Raw genomic sequence first — 9141 nt, 5'->3', positions numbered from 1 at the left:
CCCAGCCGGCATCCCGCCACAGCCAGTACTACAGAACGCGCACGCGCCACAACGCGTCGACGGAACGCCGGTCAGTACCAGGATCGAGACGCACTCATGGTTCTTCATCTTACCTTGATTAATTTCCATCGCAGAACCGGGGAGACGGCCACCCACGCATCCGCACATTCCACAGGTGCTACCCACCGGCACCGGCACCCCAGGGACCTCACACTCGACCAGCTTCGCTGGTACGCGACGGGGACAGCCCTCTCCTCCACCACAGCATCCGTCAGCACCTCCTTCTCGCTGTCGCTGTCCACCTCGACGATCAGGTCAATATCGACCGGGGCACATACCACCGCGACCGTGACGAGGTACTCAGTCGCGACTCGGACGATCGCCGTGCCGGTGCGGCGCCCCTCGAAGGCAGCCGCTGTCGGGATACAGGCGAATCGCTGGAACGCGGCTGTCGGTGTGGGCGTCGGTGCCCTAGCTCTCTTCCTATGACAGTGACAAGTGGTCTTCATTTTGGATAGTTTCGAGCCTGGGCAGTTTGGGAGGAGTGAGCAGATTATGATAGTCCGGTATACGAATTACACGACGTGATGAATGACGAAGAGCTTACTATAGACTCAATAAGCAAGATCTATCAGTACCACTAGCTGACCCAGGTGTGGGTCGAGTGTATTCCGAGAAGCGCAAGTTATTCGATAATGTACCATTAGGGAGAGCCACGTCCGACGCATCTCGGTCCGCCGCTCACTTTACTGTTGAACGGAATTGTCCAGAACTTGTTGACCTGCAGCCGGGTGTTTGTCCTTGTTCATGCCGAACAGCTGGGGACAAGTAGGTAAGTGCATGATCGCGGATCAACGACTGGGGTGGATGAACGTACGTCTCTAAGCTCCTTCACACTGAGCTTGTGCAGTTTGACTCCGCTTCCTTCACCCAATGCAGCTTCCGCGAGACCTGCGAATCGAGAATGAATACAGTACGCGCCCGCATACTCCAAGCTACTACGCACCAGTCTTGGTATCCTGCAATTTCAGCATCCTGAAGGTATTGTTTCAACAACAACTCGACGCGCAGTCATCAATCATCCCAGCTCACCGCTCCTCAATGGTATTCTTGACGACAAGTCGCTTGACGAACACCTCCTTCTCCTGGCCAAGACGGTGCACACGGTCGTACGCCTGAGACTCCGACGCGTAGTTCCACGAAAGGTCCATGCTGGGCGTCTCTTTCAGTATCAACTGCAACAGCGAAACCCGCACTACTCACTTGATGATGCGATTCGCAGACACTAGATTGAGGCCCACGCCACCGCACTTCGTGCTGCGAGAAAGCGATCAATCTCAGCCTTGTGAACAGCAGCCAAACGTATCGTACCTGATGAGTATGACTTTCGGGCCACCCTGCTGCCTAAACTCAGCCAGGACCATCTCTCGCGCCTCGCGCGACATCCGTCCATCATAGCGCAGGCTGCGTATGCCATATCGGCTGAACAGTGTCTCGATCAGGTCGAGCATCGACGTCCCTAGGGCGCATCGCGGTTAGGTGAGCCAGACGAGACTTGCGCAGGAACGCACATTGGGAGAAGACGATCGTCTTGTCGCCGGTCACCTCCCACTCGTGCAGGTAGCCAATCAAGGCCATCATCTTCGTGCTGGGCTCCATGTTGTCGCCGCCCCGCCTCCACGTTTTCACCATGTACTCCGGCACCGCGCGCGGGCCGGCATTGTCGCTGTCATCAGAGGAAGCCTTGGCCTTCTTGGCCTGTGTCTGTCGCTTGCCCCGGATGTCGTTCATGGCACGATGGAGGTCGTTATCCTAACACCGATGGGTCAGCACCTCGGCGAACCACGGAGCTAAGGACGAACCTCGTCCACGGACGAGTCCTCTTCGTCTGACACAACCGTCCTGCCCTTGACCTTGACCTTGGTCTTGCTCTCCTTCGGCTTCTTCTCTGAGCCAGACTGCGATGAAGATGCAACGCCGGCGAGCAACTCCGAGAGGTCCGGCATATCTTCGTCCGAGCTGGAACTCATCTCTATGTCACTGTCAACGCTGATAGGTTCCATCTTTGCGACGCTCGGTTTCGCAGGTTTGCGCGCGGCCTGAGAGCGGCGAAGCGCGGAGCGTACATCGTCGCGAGAAGGCTCGAAGGCCTGCGACAGAACACGTGCGCGGGAGTGAGGTTCTGCATCTTCTTACAAGTGGGGCCTGCAGAGTTGAGTAACATGTTTAGTGTGAAATGCTAGATGACGACGTACAAGGACGCAAGCCCTTGTCAGCGGCCGCTTCGAAGTCCTTCTCTATACGTAGGTTCTCTTTTTCGTCGCCGTTGCCACTGGAAATAGGCCGGATGTCAGACAACGGTCGTTCACAACGAGCAATTGACGTACAATTCCCCATTCACTTCTATGGGCTCGGTGCGTAGGACCAAGAGACAGTCTAGAATCGACAGCGAATCAGAAAACCACTACAGCGACTCCGCAGGTACGTACCGTTGCAGATTTCATGGCTGCAAGCAAGCAATCTGCCGCTACCTCTCCATGAAGACTGTGTGCCAGCGTCAACAACTGAAAGGTTTACAGTTTTCGCCACTTACGGTCTCCGCACTTGGGGCAAGTCGCTTCCTCATCTTGCTCCATATCGTCTGAGAAGTCTAGCTGAGCCATTTGTGCACGAGCCATGAATCTATCACGATTGAGAACACGCCCCGGACAGCATCATAGGACCATACCTCTTCTTGACCTAGACGAGTCGAGACGCGTATTAACACCATTCAGAAGTCATCTTGATTTGAATAGACATACCTGAGTAACCCACTCGGCGCCCATGAGCTTGTGGGCCCGCCCGACCTCTTTCTCAGCTTCGCCGGCAACAAGCATAGTCGGATCTTCGAACCCTCGCGCTTGATCCTACAAAGCCCGTCAGCACTGGCAGGCTAAGGAGAGAAACATGAACAGACGAGGATGAGATGAGGATGACAAGATAGCTGCCTGAGACGAAGGATCATGACCTATCACGGCTACAGTGTCAACTTCGTCACAGGTACATTTATCAGATTGCTTACGAGGACAGCTGGATTACTGTAACGCCACACTGATCAGCTTGTGGTATTTGAGTGTACGCTCAATTACGTACTTCTTAACAAGTGTGTTGTCTCTGATATACCGGTTGATTTGCATCTGCGCACGCTTCTCGAAGGAGTCATATATCTATGCAGAGAATGAGCGCAATTCCTGCTGAGCGTAGTCTCCGTGTGCGCATACCTGTCTCTCTTCATCAGAAAACTCCAGGAACTCGAGATCGACATGTTTCTCAGGGAGCTGCAACAACGGCTCTCCTTCCTAGCGAGCCGCATGGTCGTCTCAGTGGAAGCCCAGGTGCAGGAATCAACACATACGATTTCAGCATCTTTGGTGCGTCGAAGAAGGAGAGGCTTAAGAATTTCCTGTGCGCGCAGACCTGTCCAGCGGCAGCCTCGCTGAGCATTCTTCACTGTGGGCTGAATTAGGCTACTTACCAGCAAGCGGCGCGTCTTCGAGCTGCACCTTGGCAACGTACGCATCAAAATCTTGCCAATCGCTGAAAGATACAATGAGTTGGAGGATATCGGACTTTGACAAGCCACATGAACGCACTTCCAAGGGCGAAATCGTCCGAAGCGAAGGAAACCGTATAGATCGGCCCTATATGAATGCCCTCAGCTATACCTAAAGCGTAGTGGTTGGGGCACGCCTACAATGAGTTTGTGACCGGTGTGCCGGTGAGACACCACCTGTATTTGGCGCGGAGCATGGCCACGGCCTTGCTCGACCTTGTTCGTCTGTGTTTCATGCGTCAGTAGTGGGATGTATGCGGATTCCTTGGAAAATGTACCTATTGCGGACGAACTGCGACTCGTCAAGGATTACCCGATACCACTTCATTCGCGACATCAAGCCTCTGCAGAGGACACATCAATCAGTGATCTGAAGCAGAAGACCGAAGCTCAAGAGACGAGCGGCATACCCGTTGTCCAGCAGATAATCCATCTCGTCTTCACTCTCAATGTCGGATGGGATCGCGAAGTCTTGGCAGAGGGTTTGGTACGTGGTGATTATGACGTCTTTCTTCGAGAGCGCGGAGGTGCTCTTCAGCTTGTCCCTGCCGTGGTGTATGTGCACCGAGAACATGCCGTTCGTCTTCGTCTGGAGTTCGTCTTTCCACTGCAGTAGTAGTGCTGCGGGTACAACAATCAGTGTTGTGCGGTGGCTCTCCTCGGGTTCCGGAAGGTTGATGGCCATGGTCGCGATCATCTGCACAGTCTTGCCGAGACCCATCTCGTCGCTGGGATCGTAGGTCATGAATGCAGACATAAAAGACTGCATAGTGTACATACGCCAAGATACCCCCCTTATGCGGGCCTACACGTTCTTGATGCACCATCCTACAGACTGTGAGTCGGCATATGGGCGTAGGCGACAGACGTACCAAGCTACTCCCAAGATCTGGTGCGGGAGCAAGCGCACCTCCATACCTGGAAGCAAGTCTCGGTTACTGGACAACGATTAGCCTCTCCATTAGCAACGCGCCACTTTGAAAACACACTTGCGTAGTCCGAGCTTCTCCATCGCAGCCTTCACAGAAACGCCGCCACCCGCGTTGTCGATGGACCGCGTCACAAATTCAGCCAATCTGAGTGAAATATGAGCTGCATATATAGAGGACAGAGCGCTGTTACGAACCGCATTTGCTGATCGTCGCCTCCACGATCGAAGGGTAAGATCGCGCTCTCTCGGTCGTAATTCAAGGCAAATCCACCCGCTTGCGATCCTACCAGCTGAGACATCTGCCTTAACACTGCAGAGTCTTCGAGGCGAATCAGTCTAGCCCCAGGCCGTTGCTAGCTCAGACCACTGACTATCAAAGGGGGCCGGACTACCATCCCTTTCGTCTTCAAGCCGCCTCAATCTCTTCTGAGATCCGCTCCCTGATGCACCAGGGGTGTTCAAGGATCGCTTGGCACCTGTGCCCGTCGGTGTTCCCGGTGGAAGTAGTTGCGCTTGATTCGTGAAGAAAGCTGGATTGTCCAGCGCCGCCAGCAGTCGCGACGCGCGTGCAGGCGCTTTAGGAGGTTGTTCTTGTTGCGCGACACCCATTGTCGCTGTAGAGAAGGGCGACGCGACTGAGAATGTCGGTCGTGATGGTAGAAGAGTGGAATGGGGGCGCAGTCGCGTCTGTGGCGGGTTGATATAGGCGCTTGAGCGCGACGCGACAGAAATGGTCGGCCGGTTCGCGCGAAGCAGTGGCGCCGGTGGCAAATTGGTACCACTTTGGTACGGTTACAACTCGCGTAGTTCGCAGGCGACAGAATACATCTAGTAGTATGACGCTGTCGGCTAAGACACTCCAACTAACGGAACAAAGTGGTGTCGCAAAAAATACACATGCACATAAGTTACATCTGTGTCAGAGGATGCAAGGGTCTGGGACAGAACACAAAGGCGATTGCATGAGCAAATGATGAGCATCCCGTATCCCAAAAGTAATCGGACATCCATTCAAGCTGACCGACCAGCCAGTAATCGGAACAGCGCACGAAAAATACCGCCTGCCTTCGCAGTACCTTCACCCCCTGTGGCCCCTTCTGTTTGATCCTTGCTCTTTGTTTTGACGAGCACCGAATCTGTGTCGCCGGAAGCATGTCGCCTTTTGTATTCAGCGGCCGACTCGCGCACGAGGCCGTGCTTCCAGATACCACGCCGCTTGACCCTGCGATCGGTGTCAGAACGCGTCTCAAGGTCGACGACGTGAGCGACTTACTGAGCTTCGCCCTGAGCTCGCAGGAATTCATCAATACCCAAATTCCCATGCTCTGCGCCCCACTGCTCGTACACTTCGGCCAGCCTTGTTGCAGCATTTCCAGCTGCACTGACTTCCTGTAGCGAGTGAACCCGGGAGGATGCGCGGCTTCCAATGCACGTGTGCTACCTGCGGTATGAGATGTTCCGAGGTCAGTTTCTGGTCCATCCCTGACCGAGTGAACTGACGATGCGCCCATACTGGTCTTTCCGGCATAGCTGGCAGTACACCATGCGTCCTTCAATGTAAGTCTTGAGCCAAGCAAGACTTTCTTGCGCGAATTCTTGGGCTGGTTTGCCGAAGTGTGCGGCCTGTGCTTCTTGTCACTCCGAGCACCTAGACACGGGAAAGTTACAATTGATAGCGCACCTCGGGAGCGTCAATCCCCGCTAACCGTATATGTATCGTCCGGTCTTTGAGATCTGCCTTATATCGTTACATCCAGAACTCCAGGGAGTGAATACGCTCTATCTCACCTATTCGTGTTGATGGTACGGCCCTGAACTTCAGCGGCCATCGCCAGCCAATACCTGGCGTATGATACAGGCGGAAGTTGTCCGCATCGCCTACGCTGAGCCATTTCTGCGGTGAGTAAGGTTTGCAGGGGTGGATAATGCACGGGACGAAGCCTCGATGCTGACCTGGTCACGTATCCCTTGACCCAACGCCCCTTCGCTAGAATGTCCGGAGTAATCCAGTCTGCACTAGGTAGCCGTCGCCAATACCGTCTATATATGCCTATACTTCCAGCTGCGGTAGCTGAGCCTGCGACAAATGCCGAGAGCAGGAGTATATCGACGGGAAGGGAGAGTGTCCTCGCCTTCAGCTCCCGGATCACAGCAGCTACATCGTCGAGGTTGTCAATTTCAGGCGGCTTTGTTTCAGGCTTGTTGCGAGAAGGAGCCTCCTGCCGCACGGTCCATGGCCAAATCATTTCTAACGCATTTGTCCCCACGACAGACAGGCGGATGATGGTTGGCGAGAGGGCAAGGGCTTCCAAGCCTCAAGGCTCCCAACGCGGGGACCGTGCAGGTTGGAGGCGCGATCTACTTAGCACGTGATCCTGTTCAAGATAAGATAAAACCCCGAAGTAAGCGAGAATTATCAGATAACTTCCCTGACAGAGATGGGCCGCATCTGGTCAGCAATGTCTTCTTCGCCCGCGCCCGTCGCTGAGGACGGGCATGAACGCTCGGTGACCGTTCTCTATGCCACGGAGACAGGGACAGTTGCGGACAGAATTGCTGCGCAGTGTCGTCGCATCCACGTACGAGCTCGGGTGCATAACCTGGAGACATACACACCGGTGCGTTAACGTGTTAGATCATTCAAATTCGCCTTGCTAAGACGGCAACAAAAAATCAGGACAACCTCATCTCTGAGGACCTCGTCCTCTTCTCCGTTGCAACGACCGGGTCAGGTCGTGAGCCGAGGGCCCTCACGCCCCTATGGAACTTGCTTCTGCGCTCAGATCTGCCACGAGATCTCTTCGAAGACCTCTCATTTGCCGTATTTGGCCTCGGCGATTCTGCGTACGAGAAGTTCTGCTGGCCTGCGAAGTTGCTGTCTCGAAGGCTCGTAGGCCTCGGAGCGGGAGAAATATGCGCACGTGGTGAGGGCGACGACCAACATCATCTCGGGTTCGTCCTTGTCGCTCGTGAAGACGGGTATGTTGGTCACTGACGTGCCTGCTCAGGATAGACGGGGCATTCGAGCCGTGGCTTCACAAACTGAGCGAAGCAATCCTAGAGTTATACCCCTTGCCACCTAGCGTGAAAGTGCAATCCGCGGATGGTCTACCTCCCGCCCGAGTGTCGATCACAGACGCTGGTGCACAGACGCTGACTGCATGTCCAAATCCTCTCGATGACGATCCTCAGCACTACACTGCGACTGTCTCCTGCAATCGCCGCATAACAGCTGAAGACTGGTATCAGGACGTCCGGCATTTTGAGCTCAACTTCGATCAAGACATCCGGTATGTAGTACGTATCGACGTTCCACGGGCATGACTGATATATTGCATCGAGATATGAACCAGGCGACGTAGCAGTCGTCCACCCAGAAGCTCAGCCTGCAGACGTAGACGCCTCCTTGTGTCTGTCGGATTTGATAGCACAGCTGACGACCCCATCACTATCACGCATATACTTCAGGTGACTCAGTCGCCTAACACACGTGTGGGCAATGTCCTGACTGACGAATTTGACCAGACCAATCGTTACCTCAGTTCCTCCCGCCTACGACCACTCTCAGGACGCTGTTCACGAAACATCTAGATATCAGCGCTGTTCCCCGTAGATCATTCTTCGCATTGCTTAGACAGTTTGTGTCCGATGAGCTTGAAGCCGAGAGGCTAGATGAATTCCTCAGCGAGGAAGGCGCGGTATGTCTGTTACAGTTATTGTGGTCTTCGATTGGAATGGGGCGCCTCATCCGGGCCCACAGGACGAACTGTACGAATATTGTCAAAGACCGCGAAGGATGATCCGCGAAGTCCTGGAGGAGTTTCGATCCGCAGACATCCCTCGTGAATACATATTCGACCTATTCCCCTATACGACCTCGACAGTTCTCCATTGCGAGCTCAGTTAAGGTACGCACTGTTTCATGTCAAGCGTTCTCGTTCTCTTATACGGATACTCAATAGCGTCATCCGCGGCAAGTCGATCTCTGCGTAGCGATTGTTCATACAAAACTATGCTCCGAATACCTCGGCTGGGGCTCTGCACTGATTACATGTCGCGGTTGCAGCCAGGTAAGCGAGCTCGCGTACGTTGTATCCTTCGAGTAAATGATTGACACATCTACCTAGGCGATAAGTTGCCTATCGGCCTCATGAAAGGCCTATTCAGCCTACCTCAAGACGGTGCGACACCCATCGTCTGCGTCGGACCTGGTACAGGTGTTGCGCCCATGCGTTCGATTATTGAAGACAGAACGTATGACGGTTCTACAGTGCGTACTTTTCTCTATGCATGCATGGAAAGTAATTTGACGGTTGGTTTACTTCAGACAACACCTTGTACTTCGGGTGCCGTTGCGAGTCGAAGGACCAGCACTACGCGGCCGAATGGCACGCATACGAAGAGAGCGGCTCTCTGACATACCGCACGGCGTTCTCGCAGGATGTCCCAGAAGGCACACCGCGAAGGTATGTGCAGGACGTCATGCGCGAGGACTCGCGGAGTATATGGAGGCTGCTCGGCGTAGAGGGCGGCTGGCTGCTAATCTCGGGGTGAGTAAAATACACATTTTCGAATGTATGGTCATCTGAGCAATCGTCACAGCTCTGCGAACAAGATG

The 9141-nt window shown here is 54.3% G+C and overlaps 3 protein-coding genes across 3 annotated transcripts; 1 reads left to right on the top strand and 2 right to left on the bottom strand.

The window, feature by feature from the left end:
* Window positions 1-805: 805 nt before the first annotated feature.
* B0H18DRAFT_1086767 (SNF2 family N-terminal domain-containing protein) lies at window positions 806-4604 on the bottom strand (the record flags this gene model as incomplete). Its single annotated transcript, XM_048032089.1, has 25 exons — window positions 806-951; window positions 1007-1035; window positions 1093-1212; window positions 1264-1317; window positions 1372-1519; window positions 1572-1812; window positions 1863-2099; window positions 2127-2188; window positions 2256-2332; window positions 2388-2436; window positions 2490-2531; window positions 2594-2682; window positions 2815-2906; window positions 2957-2987; window positions 3133-3206; window positions 3261-3338; window positions 3395-3456; window positions 3515-3576; window positions 3633-3680; window positions 3734-3817; window positions 3871-3936; window positions 4003-4320; window positions 4373-4420; window positions 4465-4530; window positions 4582-4604. 25 exons carry the CDS (start codon window positions 4602-4604, stop codon window positions 806-808), a joined length of 2346 nt encoding a protein of 781 aa, XP_047889306.1.
* A 676-nt stretch (window positions 4605-5280) lies between these two features.
* Window positions 5281-6872, bottom strand: B0H18DRAFT_1029617 (uncharacterized protein). Its single transcript, XM_048029998.1, has 7 exons — window positions 6477-6872; window positions 6312-6406; window positions 6205-6257; window positions 6024-6146; window positions 5906-5964; window positions 5797-5880; window positions 5281-5745 (listed from the first exon to the last, which is right to left on the bottom strand). The coding sequence occupies exons 1-7, from the start codon at window positions 6767-6769 to the stop codon at window positions 5535-5537; spliced, it is 918 nt and encodes a 305-aa protein (XP_047889305.1). The 5' UTR covers window positions 6770-6872; the 3' UTR covers window positions 5281-5534.
* Window positions 6871-9104, top strand: B0H18DRAFT_1029609 (riboflavin synthase domain-like protein). Its single transcript, XM_048029997.1, has 12 exons — window positions 6871-6900; window positions 6955-7141; window positions 7201-7475; window positions 7532-7813; window positions 7866-7931; window positions 7952-8013; window positions 8049-8221; window positions 8284-8365; window positions 8432-8447; window positions 8517-8593; window positions 8651-8824; window positions 8851-9104. The coding sequence occupies exons 2-12, from the start codon at window positions 6962-6964 to the stop codon at window positions 9075-9077; spliced, it is 1614 nt and encodes a 537-aa protein (XP_047889304.1). The 5' UTR covers window positions 6871-6900; window positions 6955-6961; the 3' UTR covers window positions 9078-9104.
* Window positions 9105-9141: the final 37 nt, after the last annotated feature.

The sequence above is a fragment of the Fomitopsis serialis genome (assembly GCF_022376445.1).
Source record: "Fomitopsis serialis strain Sig1Antser10 chromosome Unknown B0H18scaffold_82, whole genome shotgun sequence".
In the NCBI taxonomy this organism is placed as follows: Eukaryota; Fungi; Basidiomycota; class Agaricomycetes; order Polyporales; family Fomitopsidaceae; genus Fomitopsis; species Fomitopsis serialis.
The sequence above is the reverse complement of the archived record's forward strand: the minus strand, read 5'-3'. Positions and strand labels throughout refer to the sequence as shown.